This window comes from Camelus ferus, chromosome 2 (assembly GCF_009834535.1).
Source record: "Camelus ferus isolate YT-003-E chromosome 2, BCGSAC_Cfer_1.0, whole genome shotgun sequence".
In the NCBI taxonomy this organism is placed as follows: domain Eukaryota; kingdom Metazoa; phylum Chordata; class Mammalia; order Artiodactyla; family Camelidae; genus Camelus; species Camelus ferus.
The window spans coordinates 85250481-85269210 of record NC_045697.1 but is presented as its reverse complement, the minus strand read 5'-3'; the positions used below and the strand labels follow the sequence as shown (position 1 = coordinate 85269210).

Genomic DNA, 18730 nt, shown 5'->3' with positions numbered 1-18730 from the left:
CTTGGAGTTCTTTGGACATTTCAGAGATAGAAGGTTGTACCTTATGTTCTTAAGGACATGTTTCCAGACATACCTTCCTTGGGACTTTTCACAATATATTGTCAACAGAAATTGCAAAGTGGCTTGTTATTCCAAGAAAAAGAAGCCTATAGAAAAACATTTGGGTCTTGATCTACTACTTCATAAGGAGTGACAGCATCTGGGGATGGTCTAAATAAGTCAGGAGGACCCGGGCCCTGAGCTGAGCTTGTGATAGCAACACAGCTCTGCCCCGATTCCGATGTCAGTTTCATTCCCCCATTGCCAGGGGAGCTATTTTATTACATGTTATTTGCTCTCCTACCTCAGCCTTGTGTGAGGATGGACAGCCGTAGGCAGTTTATCCTGAAGTCTTTTCTGGCAACACATGACATTTCATGATGGCAGAGTTGGGAGATCAAATGTGGATCAGCAGCAACTTGGAGTTTTTTTTTTTTCCTGGAAAATTAATTTTCCTACCTTTCACATTTACATTTTTTCCACCTGGAATTAATTGTTTAATATATTGTTAAGTAGCAGGTAATATTGACTTTTTTTCCTTATATGTATATCCAGGTGATCCATAACCATGAGTGAAAAGACCATTCTTTTCTGATTTTACTACAGGATAAACTTTGCTATATCAGGTTACTATATAATTTTGAATTTGTTTCTAGGTGTTTGGTTCTTTTCCGTTGATCCATTTTTCTGTACCTATGCCAGAACAAGTGTTTTTATTACTGCAGTTGTATATATTTTGATTGTCATAGCGTAAGTCCTCAGTCTTTGTTATTTTCTTCAAGACTTTTTGCTAGTTACTAAAAAAAAAAAAGAAAAGAAATTAAAGTCACTAGGAATATTTCTCTGTTTTAGTAAAAAATTTTAATAAAGATAATGCAGGAAGTATAAACATAATGATCTGTATCTTGCTTTGGGTGATTCTGAACTTGAATGTTTTTAAAGCCTGAATAGGACTTCCCACTGTCATCAAGCCTAAGAGGTTGACAAGCTTATCAAATAGTGATAGTGTTGGTGCAGAATTCAGATGGCAATGGTGCCAACCAAGTATCCAACAAAAAGAAATATCAAAAGGATTTATCACTAACACCCAAAATTATAAGCAGTTTCCTCCAATTCTGTTTCTTCTCTATTTCTGTTTCTTCCCATCAGGTTTATACAAATGGAACTTCTAGAATCTGTCACAGAATAGTAAAGTGCAATTCTCTAGTGATTTTCTTCAGTAATATAAAAATACCGGTTCAGTAACTAGCAGATCTGTCTTTTAATGGGCTATCTTCCTGTAAGGTGCATATTTGTCTTTCATTAGGGTCAAAATTTAAACTAACGTAAAATTACAAGTAGTTGGTCCTATGAGGTTTTCAATTCCAGCCCTACTGTGACCATATGTTCCTGTGGGGAATAGGGGAATTTTATTAGTTATCAGTTTGTTATTTTCATTCAGGTTGTCATTTATTGGCAGGGAAAATGAATATGCATAGAAATATCTTTAAGTTATCTATAGTGATAACCTTGAAATATGAGTTAATCCTTAATAATGATGATGATGATGGCAGCTAACACTTTCTGCGTGCTTGCTGTGTGCCAGTAAGTAGTGATATGTGTTAAAACCTTAATACTTACTGTGACCCCATGAGAAAGACACTGTAATTACCATCTCCCTTTGTCACAGGAGGATACTGCCACACAGGAGTCTAGGTAACATGCCTGAGCCACACAGCCTGGGGGTAGCCGGTTAGGAGTTGATCCCTCATGATTTATCTTCCCTGTCTACCCTGTGAACCTCTGTCTCTAATACCTTAGAGTTGAGATACTTTATAAAGGAGTCAATCCAGATTTTGAAAACCTTCCATATATCCTAACCTGCTATTTAGATGTTTTTGAAACTGCTGAAAATTTGCAAAACAATTTAATTTTTTAAAAATATATTTTAATTTATATCATATATTCCTTGATCTTTTTTAAGTTACCAAGCTATCCTTAATTCATTACAAAGGAAGGACTGTACCTTTTTCTCCTTCATATAAAGGTCATGTCTAGGCAATATTTGTCCTGGCCTCTTTTTCCCGTTGGTCCCTCTCCCCTCATCTTAGCTGCTAGCTAATATGTTAAAAACGAGCTAAAGTTAACATTGAATTGAAATTAAAAATAGTAAAATTTCAGAATCAGAGCACGTCAGGCTGGGTATAGGGGAAATTTTTGAGTAGGTAGGACTTTCTGTGCCTCTCAATCCAGAAACCATAATAAAATAGGAAATGTTGTTAGCTTTTGATTGATACAAGGGTTCTATGAATTGCTTTCATTAGAGCATGACTTTTGAGCTATTTTTCAGAATGATTTTCATCTAGCCTATCTTATCTGTATGTACCTGTGGTTGTATTAGTTATGTATTGCTGTATGACAAATTTCCCCTGCACTCTCACAGTTTAAAACCACAGGCCTTTATTATTTCATACATTTTCTGAGGGTCAAGGATTCAGAGGAACTTAGCCAAGTGGTTCCAGAGTTCTGGCTCAGGGACTCTCACGAGGTTGCAGTCAAGCTGTCAGCTGGGGCTCTTTGATCTCTGAAGACTTGATTATGGCTGGAGATCCCACTTCCAAGTTCATGTATCTATTAGCAGGAGGCTTCAGTTCTTAACCACGTGAGCCCTCTCTAGGGCTCCTCACGACATGGAGAAGCAGCTTGCTTCTCCTGAAGAAAGTGCTGTAGGAGAGAGAGCAGCAGCAATCTTTTATAACCTAGTTTTGGAAATGGCATACCATACCATCATTTCTGTAGGATGCTGTTAATCACACAGACCCACACTGCCATGGTCCAGCCCAGGAGGAGACTGCACAAGGGTGTGGATACCAGAACGTGGGCCATCATTGGAGGCCATCCTCAAGGCTGGCTACAGCAAGGATCAGTGAGGGAAAATGTGCTTTTTAGAAGGGTGGGGTGAGGTTAGAATCAATGACAAAACAAGGCCAGAATATAGAATCAGACGGAATGCAGAAGCCAGCCCAATTCGGGTACTAGTTAGGAAGGCAGTTTTAAGCAATAGGTTCCTGACCCTTAACGTCACTGGCTGAGCAGTTTTTTGTTTTTAACTCCGTCAACCAGTAGCTCCTGCGCGTCTGCTCTGTGTTCAGCGTTGGAGATAGTATAGTTAAAAAGATGATCTAGTTCCTGTCTTCACAGTGGTAAAAATAATCTTTAAAACTCCTTTCCTCTTTGTGAACGAATGGCAATAATACCTACCTCTGGATTTTGTGGGGATTAAATTAAACAGATAACGGATGTAAAACACTTGGTCTCTATATGTGCGGATAGAAGTTACCAAGAATTTTCACTGTCCCTGCCCTCTCTTGGCTTGTAGTTTTCATCTTTGTAGTTTTGCCTCTTTGTAAATCAGAGCACAGTCTGTCTTATTCCTTCTAAATCCCTCTCAAGATAGCTAGTATAATGCTAAGCACGTAGAAGACGTCTCTGTAAATATTCGCTGCTCAGGGGACAACCTGCTGGCTGGAATGATGGAGCGCTAAGGGGCCTGCTCCTGACCGTGGCGGCAGCAGCTTGGCTGCCGGCTCCCGGGCACCTCAGTCGTTGGACGCGTGCATCTGTTTAGGACACTGGAGCGCTGTTTACTGACTGTGACACTGTCCTGGCTGTGGTGGTGTGGCCTGTCTTCTCTTTGGAAAGATAACTACGACTTCACAGACACAGGAAATGGCTTGAAGAGACGGTGTCTTATCGTGCTGTGCAGAGACCTTTACTAGGTACTGGATACAGTGGTTTGACAACCTTAGAGACAGGTTTAAGGTGATCCTGCTGGCTTGTGCTGAGCCACTTCCCAGCTCTTCTAAAGAAGCAGGTTTTGTGCAGGCCGATTGTTTCTTACAGAACACAGTGGCATTCTGCCTGCTTGCAGGTGTCTTTCAGAATGGAGACTGCTGGACACTAGTAGGAGGTGCCCCTAGAAATCATTTAAAAGGCGCATACGCTCTCATAATTTTGTAATGCAGCAAAGCATTAACCAAAAAGAAGCTACAGGGCCGAAGGATGTTTGCTTCCCAATTGATTTTGGGCCTTTGGTGATAAGATTGGTGATAATGAATTTATGAAATAGAATTGAAAGTAGAAATTCTATGAAATTATTCTTCTGGGAGGAAAAAGTGCTGAGTCTTATATTTCATATTTAATTTAAATGTATTATTATTATTATTATTCATTTAGAATTAAATTCTCTTTAATATTGAATTTAAAACTTTTAACATTTAAAACTTAAAAAATATTTAATTAAAAATATTCCTCATACCTCCAGAACAGAAACCCAAACTGAATAATATATCCATGGTCTCACTGAGAGAAATGATTTACTTACATGTGTATTTCTGCCACTAGTCTGAGCTCCCCAAGAACGATCTGTGTGTTTTGTTTGTTTTCCCACTGCCCACCCTGTACGGGGGCTTTTGACATGGCTCCCCTGCTCTTTTGCCTCTTTCCTGATGTGGCTCACCTAGTTCCATGTGCCTTGTCAATTCAGAAAACACTTATGTCTGTTTCCTTTGGAATAACAGAAAGCAAACTCTTCCACTTGAACTCTGGCCTGCAGTTTATGTGTGTGTGAGTATGTGGTCTGGCAAAGTGTCACACTTTCACTCTCTCCGTGCTGAGTATGTACTGGTACGTGCATACACGTTTCAGTCTACTGTGTGAGCATTTTTACCTCTTCGCCAGATGACTGTGCAGCCAATAGCACCTCATCAATATGTCAAGTCTTTTTACAAATATGACTACAGACAGAGTCTTAAATTAAGATATACTGCTGATTAACAACTAGACAGTCCAGTCTGGATTGACTCAGAAACCTGGGATATAGAATAATGAAATGGCCAAGATTAATGGGAAAAGAGGTCTTTGTCGTGACATTGTAGTGTTCTTTCAAGTCATACTTAACAAATGCAGTAATGAAGGATAATTAATGAGAATTAATCAACATTGCATTAAATACACTGAAATCAAGCTATGTCATTAAAAGGTTTATGAACAGAAAGGCGGTGGGGAGAGAGAACTTGGGAGTTTGGAGTTTGTAGATACCTACTACTATATATAAAACATAAACAACCAGATCCTACTGTAAAGCACAGCGAACTGTATTCAATACTTTCTAATGGCTTATAATGAAAATAATATATGTATGTATAAAGTAGTCACTATGCTGTACACCAGAAGGTAACACAATACTGTAAATAAACTACATTTCAAAAAAAAGAAGCGAAGAAGAAACATGGTAGAAAAGAAAAAGATGAAAGTTTATCTCTATTTTATTTGTTCCCTCCCTGATCTTAATTGTTTCCTTCCTTCTGCTGACTTTAGGTTTTGTTTGCTCTTATTTTTCTAATTCTTTTAGGTGATAGTTTAGGTTGTTTACTTGAGATTGTTCTATTTTGAGGAAAGCCTGTATTGCTATGAACTTCCCTCTTAGGACTACTTTTGCTGCCTCCCATAGATTTTGTGTGGTTGTGTTTTCATTGTCATTTTTCTTATGACATTTTAAAAATTTCTTCTTTGATTTCATCATTGACCCATTGGCTTTTTAGCAGCATGCTGTTTAATCTCCATGCTGTGGTTGTTTTTCTGTGGTTGACTTCTAGTTTGATGGCACTGTGGTCAGAAAAGATGCTTGAAATAATTTCTATCCCCTTAAATTTCTTGAGGCTTCTTTTGTGCTTGAGTACATGGTCTATCCCAGAGAATGTTCCGTGAGCACTTGAAAAGAATGTATATTCTGTTTTGGGGGGATGTAATATCCTAAAAATATCAACCAAATCCAACTGTTCTATTGTGTCATTTAGTCTCTCTGTTGCCTTACTGATTTTCTGTCTGGAAAATCTGTCCAATGATGTTAATGGGGTGTTAAAGTCTCCTTCTATGATTGTGTTCCCATCAGTTTCTCCCTTTATATCTGTTGGTATTTCTTTATGTATTTAGGAGCCTCCTATATTGGGTGCATATATGTTAAAGAAGAAAGTTTAAAATCTTTTAGTTGCTAAAAAATATAATGGAAAGAAGAGACATTTGTTATAGATACAGTGAAGCAAACAACAAGAATACCCTATTTATCAGAGGAAGAAACTAAACTCTAACATATATATATATATCATATATAAGTTACATATATATTATATATGAAATTTATTTTTAAGTGTTAAAACTAAAATCTAGACATCTAAAATTAAGTATACATACCACTTGCTGCCAGGCAAGATTTTCTGTGTGTGTGAATGTAAAGAAGGAAATGGCTTATATTTATCATATTTAATGTTAAATTTTGTCTAGGTTAATATGTTTTCTTTGATTAGAAGTTATTTCAAATGTACTTTAGATTTTTTTCAAATAGATTTGATTGTAGCAATATAACAAATGTCTTAAATTTTAAGTTTGATTGTGTTAGTTAGGGTTCTCTAGAGAAACAGAATGAACAGGATGTGTGTGTGTGTGTGTGTGTGTGTGTATGCAGAGAGAGAGAGAGAGATTCATCATAAGAAATTGGCTCACGTGATTGTGGAGGCTGATAGGTCCCAAGAGCTGCAGGGTGAGTCAGCAAGATGGAGTCCAAGGGGAGCTAATGGTATCATTCCAGTTTGAGAACCAGGATAACCAATAGTGTAGTTCAAGTATGAAGGCTCTCAGGCTTGAGACACAAGAAAAGCAGATGATTCAGCTCGAGTCCAAAAGCAGGAAAAAGCCATTGTTCCACTTTGAAGGCAGTCAGGCAGGAGGAAACCTCCCGATTGGCAGGTCAGCCTTTATTCTGTTCAAGCCTTGACTGATTAGATGAGGCCCACCACACTTTGAAAAGCAATCTGCTTTACTTAGGCTACCAATTCACATGTTAATCTCATCCAGCAGCACTCACACTGACAAGCCTAGAATAATGTTTGACCAAATATCTGGGCATCCTATAGTCCCATCAAGTTGGCACATAAAATACACCATGAGGTTGATCAAATGAACAAATACCTTATAGGTTTCTACTTTCAGTCTTTTTTCCTGTCACATTGGCCTGATGTAATTTTTCTCAAGTGCTGCAGTTCACGGGGCAGGTTTAATCTATGCCTGACTTGTCAGTGCCTCCATGTGTTGAAGCTGCTTTCTCTGTCTAGTCTTCTGCAATTTCCCTGTAATACCCAGTGTTCTAGCTAGGTTTGTTCTTTTCATAGCACAAATGTGCCCTCCGCAATGCTGTGAGTTTGCTGACGATGTTTTCACTACTTTAATAAATTCATGCCCTCCTGATCTTATCCTGTTCAAAACCTATCCAGCTGACAAGGTTTAGAGTGAATTTCAAACCCTGTTGTGAAACTACCTCCCAAAATTCTACAGCTGCTTCTCTCTGTACAACTGTCTTGGCCCTTTTTCGCTCTTTGTTATAGTTTAACCAATTAGTTCTGTTTCCACCAAGAGCATTTAAAGTCCTTCCAGGTGGGAACCAGTACGGGTATTCTTGTAAGTGTGGGTATTCTGCAGTGGTGTGCACATTATGTGCTACAGTAAATGTGTTCAATGAATAAATACTCAGTTTCTCTAATAGATTTTTGAATTAACTCTCAGTATGTTGAGTGGGATATGCTTGGCCTGACTCTGGTCTTCTTTCCGAGGAGCACATCTGCTTGTCCAGTCTGTTCTTAGTTCTGCTTGGTTACAGTGCTCCCAACTGTTGGCCAGCTTTTGAATTCTTAAGAATTTGTTAGGAATGGGAAATGGATTCCTCAACTCTTTCCATAATGGGTTTCACTTAAATGAACAACAGACTTGCCTCTACTGTCTTATTGATTCAAAAGGTTATGACAGTGTTTTTTTCCCTGTTACTTAATTCAATTCAGCAGATCCTTTGTTGACAACCTTTAATGAGCAAGGTGTTGTGTCAGTATTAAGATTCATACAAAGGAAAATACGATATATGATACAGTGCCTGCCCTCGGGGAGCTAACAGTCTTTGGGGAAGGGGAGAGGCAGGGGAAAGGAGAAGCCTGGGCTTAACTAACTCTCATTTAGAATAATAAATACCAGTGGCATAAGCAGGTCTGGGAACAAACACAATTGACTCGGGGCTCAAGCAGGCAAGTCAGGTGGTAAGGACAGAGGTGTGTGGTGTGCAGGTAACCCAGAGACGAGGCTGCTAACTGAGAGGACTTGAGCATCATTTGGCAGATTTTAGGATATGTAGAGTGTCCGGTAAATCTGAGAATCAGTTAATTGAAGGTCGGTTAAAAGAGCTTCTGATGTAAAATAGAGCAAAAAGAAAAGAATGAAATTTTGCCATTTGCAGCATCATGGGTAGAATTGGAAGATATCGTACTGAGTGAATAAGTCAGACAGAGAAAGACAAATACTGTATGATATCACTTATATGTGGAATCTAAAGAATACAACAAACTGGTGAATACAACAAAAAAGAAACAGACTCATAGATAAGGAGAACAAACTGGTGGTTACCAGCGGGGAGAGGGGGGAGGGGAGGGGCAATACAGGGATGGGGGAGTAGGAGGTACAAACTGTTGGGTTGTAAGATGTGCTCAAGGATGTACTGTACAACACGGGGAATATAGCCAGGGTTTTGTAATAACTGTAAATGGAAAGTAACCTTTAAAAATTGTATATAAAAATAGAGCAAATATACTGTGGGAACAAAATATGCCTTCTAATTGCTTATGTATGAAATAGCTACCCTATTTTCCATAGCATAATCTGATTTAAAATTTCTTGGCCAGTCAGTATTGATAATTTATCTTTAAATTAAATAACTGAAGTATAGTTTTTTTTTCTGTGACAGGCTGGTTTCTTAGGATCACAGTTGCTTCTTTTTGTTCTCATCTTTTCTCTTTGTCTCTCTATGATGTCATATTTGCTTCTTAAGATGCTTCAGACATTATTATCTTCACTTGAACCCCCTCAAAGGAAGATATATATGTGTGTTAGTGACTTGTAATTAATATTCTTTGTTTATAGACTTGATTTTTTGTTTAATGTAGTATCTTGTTCTTTGAAATTGTATTTTCACAACTTGCTGTGTGGCTGATTATAAGCTGTGATTAGAGAAAAAGACAATTTATTTGCATTTGTCTGAAACTTCATTTTTCTTAATAGAACTTTCAATGCACTCCAAACAGGAAATTAGCTTATCCTGCAATGTTCACTATTTTAAATACTATTTTCCTTGATTGTGAGATGTTTTCTTCTTGCTCTCAAAGAAAATAATTAAAAAAAAAAATACTACTTTGCTTAAATTATTGTGTCAGTCAACTTTTGCCAAGAAGACTGCTCTAACCAACAACCCTAAACTCTTAGTGGTTTCTAGCATCCAAGATTTATTTCTTGTTCACACTAGTATGGACTCCTGGAAGCTGTGACCCTATTCACAGCTCCATTCCACGTGGTATTTGAAGGAACAGCCCTTATCAGGGACATGCGTTTTCCTGGCAGAGGGGAAGGAGCAGTGACCCGAACATGTGATGACTCCGAAAGCTTTCCCTTGGACATGGCTCGCTTTGCTTCCCATCACATTTCATGGGTCAGTGCAGGTCACCTGGTCAAACCTGACACAGTACACAGTACACAGCCCCCACAGGCAGCACTATGAACCACATGGCCGCCTGGTACAGTCCCCCTACTGGAAGAGGAGCGGTGAATAAAGTGGAAAGCTATGATCTATCATAGTTATGTCTCATTTTAAAGAGTTTTGGTTTTATTGTTAGGTCAATACTAATAGATACAGTTTGTAAATTTAACTATGGAAATGACTTTTTTTCCTGAAGTTCTTTACTTTCGTGTATTATGCTCTATAGAAATGATGTTGAGACTGATTCAGAATTTTAGTAAGGAAGAGTTAAGTGAGAGGATGTTAAATATGAAATTCTTACTATTTCATTATGTTTTCTTTTCTCCACCTTGATCACTTGCCTCCTGGCTTCTATTGATTATTGAGTAGGATTCCAAACATTTTCCCATCACATTGGTATAGATTGTTTGAATTTGTAAGATCAAGATTTGTTTTGAATATTTGTTTTCCTTTTGATTACCCATTAGTCATCTTAGCTAGATAGTCTGGATTTTCACAGCTTACTACCTTTTGAATACAATGAGTTGTGCTTTTGCCAATTTCCAAATCATGGTTTTTCTTACATAGTCCACATGTGGACAACAGTCTGCCAACAAAGTAAACAAAAACCAAGTTAAGTTACAGACAGATGCAGCTGAAATACCAAATCACCCATGGCCTCTTCTGGAGTTGTGTTTATTTGCACACAGTGAAGATTCGTATTTCCCTGCAAAACAAGAGACAGTTACTTTTGCTGTTTTGAAATAGCAGAACTGAGCCTCACCTGCAGGAGTTGATGAAATCTGTCCTGGTGCGACATGGTCCCTGAGAAGGGACCACGGGGAAAATGTCAGAGAAAGTTGAGGTTTACAAGTTACGATGTCGAAGGGAGATAGGGAATTTAGTCACATTTTCTAGACATCCAGGAGTGCATGTTTTGAGGCAGTGACAGAATCAGAAAGAATTAGCCTGGAAGGCATGCTTAGTTCGTTTGGTCCTAACTATTGCCACAGTACAGAAGCAGTCACATTGATAAAATCTTATCAAGAGATGCTTATATTATTCTATGCAATTTCCAAGGAGAGGCCCTCCAACCTCACAAGGTTGTACAGTGCAGCTTTTCCTTGACATCCTAGTTAAATGTTTCTCTCAGTCCATCCAACCTTCCTTCCAGTAGGGTGATGCCTAAGAGGGAAAGCAATGATCCCATTGGCCTGCATGCGTACTTTCCCCTTTAGATTCATTCACTTGGCTCTCATAAAGATGAGTTTATTTCACTTGTGACTGAGTCCATCTCGGGAGGGGATGAGGTAATAAAGTGAACCTCCATCATTTTCCAGAGCTGATAGGAGACTTGCCTAAGGTGAAGGAGCCCAAGAGTGGGAAAGCCAAAGCCAGAAGAGCAATCTTTTGACTCCTGATTAAGTATTCTTCCTTTGAATACTGTATATAAGTAGCTACTCTTAAGAATATATTAAAATCAGATGTAGAAAGTCAGTGGAATGTAAGTTTTTCCTGTACAGGAAATTGAGGCAACGCAGTAAAGAATAGGTGCTGAGCCCAGTGTCTGACCAAGAAAAGAAAATTATTTTGTCAGTCATTGAAAAGTAAACAGAAAGAATACAGAATTACATGAGGACAAATCTCCTTTAGCCCTTAAATGCACTGGGTTATTTTAGGCTCATTTGGAAAATATTTTATCCAGTAAAACTGAAATTGTAGCTGCCTAGATTAATTCTGCTTCATTCCTGACCTGGTCATGCCAGTTCTTCTCATGGTTCTGGTTCTGGCCTCAGGGTCTACACTGACTCTAGGATTTACTCTGTATGATCTTGGTAATTTGTTTATCAATCATTGCTGAGCCTCAATGTTTCCATATGTAAAATGTGGGCTGCTTGGAGGAGTTCTTGTGGAAGATGAACGGACCCTGAGGCTAACATCTCCTAAATGCCTGCTGTCTACCAGACATACTTTATATACTCTGTATTTTTTTTGACCATTAAAGCAACTCTTTAGACACTCCTGTCCTCATTTTATAGATGGGGTAGCTGAGATGGAGAAAGGTTAAGATGACCTTTCCTAAGAATATATAATTGATAAGTTGTGTACTTGGATGGCAAGTCAAGTTTGTCTGACTCCAAACCAAAGTCTCTCTGTCCAGTGTACTTGACATTTCTATCCATACCTCACAAAGTTACTTTGAAGATCTGATGAAAACTTTAGAAAACTGCAAATTGCTATATCAATGTGAAATAATGTTATTTCTTCTAAGTGTTTCTAGCTGCTTATCAGAATTTAGCAGAAAGATCCAAGGCAAAAATATGTCTAGGGGTATTATTTTTTCTGCTTTATGGATGAGGAAGTTGAGGCTCACAGGGATAAGGAAGATGCCCACATAGCCAGCAAGTGGCAGAATAGGATCAGTCCCTAGTCTGGCTCTAAAGCCCGCTAGCCTTGTGTTCTTCTCTTGGCCTGGGTTCTTGCTCTGGAGTAGGGGCTGGGATTCCATTGCTCATGGACTGGTTCCTGTGATGGAACTTCCCAGCCAGTGATCTCTGATACCCTGGTAAGCTAAGAATAGGTTACTAGTCTGTGTTGAGATATTGATACTGATGATAGTATTTTTAAGACCATCTGCACTAAGTTAACCCATTCAGAATTTATGACAGTTGAATACAGCTCTGTTTATATGGCAACCCATCTATACTTTCTGAATTCAGAAATGATTCTGTGCATACAAATCTTGGTGGAGCCCCTGCCTGGAGACAATGCTCTATAGTTGGCCATACCACATGGCACTACTTCTCACTTTCCTGCTGAATCATCTCAGCCAGATTTTTGCTTTTTTCTGAATTTGTTTATCTTTGTTATCTCAGTTTGTTTCGAAAACCCTGACAATCAGGATATTCAGAGAAGTTTTTACGTGTGTGAATTTGCCTGTAAATCTGAATTCCATAAAATGTGATGTTACCAAAGTGATGAATATAATAAAATCCAAGCCACCACTCTTTTCTTCAGCATCCTTCAGAGAAACAGATCAGAATTCTGTTAAGCTTTTCTTATCAGAATGCATTGGCTGTTTAAAGGAAGAGCTTTGCAAATAGTTTATTATGTAAAATAATTTTTTTTTTCCATTTGGGGATTGTGAAGACTCTGCAGATTTGTTGAGGAATAGTAATTAGCCTTAAAACATGGCCGAATTGACTGATGTTCTTGAGCTTCTGAATGAAGGACCAGATGAAAATACATTTATATGTACGGAGAAGCTATGGATTCAAAGCAAAGATTTGTACTTGGTGTTTTAGTTTGAATCTTTAAGAATTATTATTTTTAAATAGAGTAACATCTGTGAATGCTTGAGGGCAAACCTCATCAGCTTGTGCTCTTCCTTGACCCTTCTCCTCCTCTCACCTTCTAGTCTGTCAGGAGATGGTGTCAGCTTTCTCTTCAGATCGTACTCAGAATCTGGTTACTTCTCACCATCTCCACTATTTCCCTGCCACAATCCTCCCATATCACCACTCTTTATGACCTAGATCACTGAAATAGCCTCGTACAAAAGTAAAGAAAGGAAGAAAGGAAAATGTTAGTAAATGTTTTACTAATAAGTTCTGTCTTCTGTAAACACAGGCTATTAATATTCTCTTTTCCTAAGCATTCTTTGTAAAATACTGAGCAAACTGTTACGAGTACATCTTATTCTGTGGGGAACACACGGCAGTTCTTGTCCACTGCCTTGAGGAGATCATCTTTGGGGAGACGAGGATCACATATTAGAGTTTCACTGATCATATGAATTAAGTGACAATAACCACAGAAATAAATTACAAGTGCCCAACTGAAGTAAGGCATTTTATATAGGGAACTCCATGAACCTATGTGAATTTTGTAGATTAGAAAAGTTTTCATGGAGGATGGAAGTGAGCTATGTCTCAGATGATGCTGAGGAGTTGTAGCAAGGAGGCCACATGGCATCTTTGCAGTTGTGCTGAGTAAGAATGAGCTCAGTTTTCTAAGAGGAATGTACCAGTTGGCTGAAGAACAGGAGGTAACTTCACTTGAAGGATAATTGCCGATGAGAGGACGAAGTGGGTTCAGGCTTACCACTTGGTAAGCCATTGGAGCCATATTTGGGGATAAGACTGGTTCCTATCCAGTTGCTAGAATCCTGAGATGGGGGAGAGGGGGATGGACCCAGCCAATATTATTATTAGGAAATCTTGAGGGGAGTTTAGTATGTGGTTTTGGAGAGCATGTTGGGTGTAGCAAGGGTGACCAATTGTCCTGTTTGCCCAGGATTCTCTCACTTTCAGCACTAAAAGCCCCATGTCACAGGTTGAAACCCCTCAGGCAAAGTGGATGGTTATCGCTTACAGTCTAGTATAGTTGAGACAAGCGATTGTTATCTGAGGTCCAAACCAGAGTAATGTATTAGCATGTTAGCAAGGGAACAGAGCATGACAACCAAAAGCCCACAGCATTCAGAGCTCTGGTAGGCAGGCAGTGGAGCTGAATTGTATTTTGGCTGAGAGCAGCTGGGCCAAATAAAATGTACTCAAAAGCAGCATTGTCAAAGCAACTTTGTCTATGTGACAGTCTAGTTGAAACAAATTCTGAAAAAAAAAAAAAAAAAGAGCATTTTACCCACTGACTTTCAAGTTTTGTATAATAACAACAACAACAACAACAACAACAATAACAGCAGCAGCAGCTACCATTAATGAATATTACCTTGAACCAGGCACCTTGCTAGATTTTACAAATATTCTCACCTCCAGTCTTCCCAACCAGCCTATGAGATGGGCATCATTATTTTTTCCATTTTATAGACAAAGAAACTGGTCGTGTGAGAGATTAAGCTGTTTGCTCAGTTACAATGCTAATTAATCAAAGCTAGGGACTTGAACCCTGGACAGCCCAAAGCCCGTGCTCTTAGTCACCATGTAGTACCATCTCCTGGTATAAAGGAACCTGATTTGTTTATTATTTATTTTTCCTTTACTACAAAAGTAACACTTGTTAACTCCAGAAAAATTGTAACATAAGGAGTGGCAGAAGACTATGCAAAATAGGCACAATTCCCTCTACTTAGAAACAAATTCTGTTAATACCTTTGCTGGTATCTTTGGTTTTTTTTTTTCGAGGGCACATGATGTACACACACACACACACACACTTTTTTCCATAAAAATGACTCTGATGAATCTTTTAAAACCAATTGCTAGACATTTATTTTTTCCAACTTATTTTGTCAGATGTTTAGACTGTTGCAATTTTTTGATACTACAAACAGCTTACGGTAGACATAATTAACTGAAGATGATATACAAATAAAATAAAGCAAAATGCAGCAAGACTGAAAAACAAAAACCAAAAAATTCACAATGATGAACAGTAATTCAAGAGATGCATAACAATTATTAAATCACTCACTCTGGGTTGTATCCAGATCACTAATACAGTGAAAACCAGTGACTGAGGAGTATATGCTTTTGAACAGACTGTGATATTGAATAGCTTTCTTGCAGTTAAAGTTGGGTTTTCAGCAAAATCACCAGGAGCCCCTGACAGAAACCATAAGCAGGACCCCAACCCCCAGGTAAAGTCCCAGGAAGGCGGCTGATCCCTAAAATGTAAATGCAAGAAATGACTTTTTTGTGGAGGAACTGTGCTCAGGGGAATACGCCACAAACCCAATGACCCGAAACCATAGCTGTGAGAAACAGAAGTAAATTTCAAGCTAATATTAAAACAGTTATCAAAGCTGGAGGTCGTGGCCAGGCTCATGACAACTGGGGGGTTGATGCTGGGTCTCAGAGTGGTGGGTCAACTCTCTTTAAAACCTTTTTGCCAAAGGGCAGGACACTGGGCCTGAGATGAGCCTACAGGTGGGGAGAATCACCCCAGAGAGTTTAAAAGAGCTCCAGGGATTAGAAATCGGGCAGGAGAGTAAGATAATGAAGAGCTGTTGGGTGGTTAACTCAGCTAAGTATAGGCAAGGAAGCAATTTAAGAGGATACTTCTTAAAACCAGCGTGGTAGCAAATGAAAAGGAAGAGACTCTTGGTCTGGGCGGTGGTAGGAATTACACATAGAAAGATATCTAGGTATCTCCATGAAATAAATAGATGGGAGTAATAACTGTCATGACGTTCCTCTTCTTATCACACGTTTAGTGTGCAGACAGATCATGTAGTTAGTTGATCCTTGGAGCTTGTAATGCTGACATTAGTTTTATTAAATCAAAGTTTTAACTGGCATATTAAAATTTTCTTTTATTAAAGAACCCCTAAATAGGCATGCTATGTCTTAGGATTGCAGATTAAGTTAATGCTATAATGTTTTAAAATTAAAAATTATTAATTTTTTGTGAAGGTCTTCACAAAATTAATGACTAGTATGCTGGAAAGACATTTCAATTAACTTTCTTGGATATTGATCAGATAAGCCCTAAGATTTATGATTATTTTCTGAAATCTTCATTAGATGAGTCCTTTGTTGCTTTGAATGACTCTCTTAGCAAGTAGTTTCCAAACCCTGGAAAGTATCGCTTCTGAATTAATTTACCAAACCCTGGAAAGTATCGCTTCTGAATTAATTTAAAAAGAAATCTCTCTTTTGCTGAATGTCCACATTGTGTTTTTTTGTTTGTTTTTGTTGCCCTAAGATTAACAATTGTATAGAAGTTAACTGTGCTCTTAATTAGAAATAACTTTTTGTGTTTCTGGAGGAATGAAATTCATGAACTTCCAATGCTCTAAATATTACAGTAACTTCATTTAATTAACTGCAGCTAATGGCTAGATTTGCTTCCCTGCTTTGAACTTTTGAGTCAGTCCTCCCTTGCACAGTATTTGATGCATATGATCATCATTTCTGTCTCTCCCATGGAATTTTCTAATATTTATTGTTTTTAAAATTACGAAGTAATCTTTGTTGTAAAAAGAAACTAAGACAGTATTCAATATAGACTGCTCCTTCTCCCAGCTTCAGAATGATAGCTTTGTAACGGTTTGATGCACACTTTTACAATCTTTCATGAGGTTCTGCTTGTGCACACATAATACACACATACATATATACACTCAGTACACATTCCTCTTCCTCCCCACTACCCCACCTCTTCCTCTGTCTCTTCCTCCCAAATATAAGTGCTGTGACATTGCCAATGGAGAGAAGGCTTTGTTCTGTGTTCGTTGCTTTATTGGATTTCACTCCTGGATGGACCTTATAGTCCTTGTCCTTTCCCTCACTTGCCCACCACAGAGGTCCAGTAAATTTGCTCTGCTTCTCTATCTCAGCCACCAAAACTAGCAGCCCTCCCAGAACAAATTCTCGACTCTGTAAAAGACAGCAGTTCTGGGTGTTTCTCCTGGGGACAGCCAGCTAAGCAGCCCCGGTTCTGGCTTCCCTGGTGATTGGCCCCAGGCCCAGAGGGGCTTTCGTATCAGTTGATTCCAAGTGTGGAGTTGCTTTGGAGTTTCCTTGGGTTATTCTTTGCAGCATTCCTCTTCTCAGTCTGTTATGGACTGAGATTTCTTCTGCATTGTCATTTCAACTCTGTCTAATTTCTATCTTCTAGAATTTTCTAAAAAGTGTTGGGATGTTGATGGTAGAACTTGTTTTCTTCTCTTTTCTGTCATTTTAGTGGGATTTAGGTACACATGATGATCCACTCAATGCTTTGAACCTTCCAAGTGCCTAGTCTTTTTCCTATTTCAGGTCCAGCTTTTGGAAATTCTTTCGGGTTCATTTTCAGTTCCTTTGATTTGTGTTGTAAATTGAAAGGTCTTTTTCCTTTCAGTATTGTGTTTAGTACCAATCATAATTAAATCATCGCTATCTCATTGCTCTCTGTTTGGTTTCAGAAATGACACCAGTGCTCAAGAGTTTTCTTTTCTACTGAATTTATGGACCTTCACAAAGTGTTACTGCACAAAGCCAATTACTGATTCTAAATTTACTTTTAGAAATTTAAATAATAATTATCCTTATTTCATTTAATATATACATATATATATGTATATAAATGTCACTATCTTTAATATCTATTTGTATTTTATTTGCTAGGTGACTAAATATTGTCAGTTTCCTTTGCCAGTGTCCAGATCAATTGGAGATATAAAAAATAATGGTAACTTATCATGAACACATGGTACTGACTGTATCTTAAAATGATTTCTTAAATACTGTCAGAAACAAATGAATGATTTAGCATTTCTTTTATTATTATTGAGATATATTGGTCATTCAACAGTTTTTTTTTTAAATTTTATCTCAGGAAGGAGAAAATATTTTCTATTTGGCAATTGAAGATATAGAAACAGATACAGAGCTTCTGATTGGCTACCTGGACAGTGACATGGAGGCTGATGATGAAGAACAGCAAATTATGACAATGATCAAAGAAGGAGAAGTCAAAAATTCTAAAGGACAATCAACAGCTGGCAGAAAAGGTATTACCTCTAATTGACAGTCTGAGAGATTGAAAGTTGTAGGAGAAATATAGTTTGAGCTGTGCTTGAATTATAATTGCATTATAATGGGGTGATCTCAAAATAAAGTTAGTTTTTGTCAGGATTGCTCTCAGAGAGTGTCCTGTAGCGTGCTTGTCTTTCAGCAGGAAGAGAATGCCGGGTGAGGGGTGATGGATGTGCCCCGTAGCACTGCCAAAGTCAGCGGCAGCTCCCGGCTCCCACTGCTCTCACTGGTGGGTAGTGGTAATGAGGATTTTTGTATTCTGGCCCTGAACCTGCCATTAATCAGTGTTGTAACTGGGCCGGTCACTAACTCTGAGACTTTACTTCCTCATCTGCACATGTGGAAAGGTGAGTTCAGAGGTGTGCAGAGATCCTGCTGGGCCCTGTGGGATTATTCCTGGACCTCACTCCTGTTTGAGATCCTTTGAGAATCTGGAGCTTCTGGAAGTCTTTCTCTGCTCCAGTCGTAGAGCTGTACAGCACTGCTAGGCTGTTCCAGTTGGGTCACCAAAAACGCATGATGACCCTGGGTGGAGCTGCCCAAATCAGCCCTGCAGTCCAGGAGGTAGATGTCGCATGTGTGTCATCCCCGGGGAATAATCTGGTATTATTAGGGCTTGTTTCTGTTA

The 18730-nt window shown here is 38.6% G+C and overlaps 1 protein-coding gene across 3 annotated transcripts in view; it reads left to right on the top strand.

The window, feature by feature from the left end:
- The window catches only part of PRDM5 (PR/SET domain 5), a 158065-nt gene that overhangs the window by 49036 nt on the left and 90299 nt on the right, over nt 1–18730 (top strand). For all 3 annotated transcript variants that reach the window (XM_032462630.1, XM_032462637.1, XM_032462644.1), the window contains exon 4: nt 17903–18077. In XM_032462630.1, coding sequence (XP_032318521.1) covers nt 17903–18077 — 175 coding nt within the window. The remainder of the gene's footprint in view (nt 1–17902; nt 18078–18730) is intronic.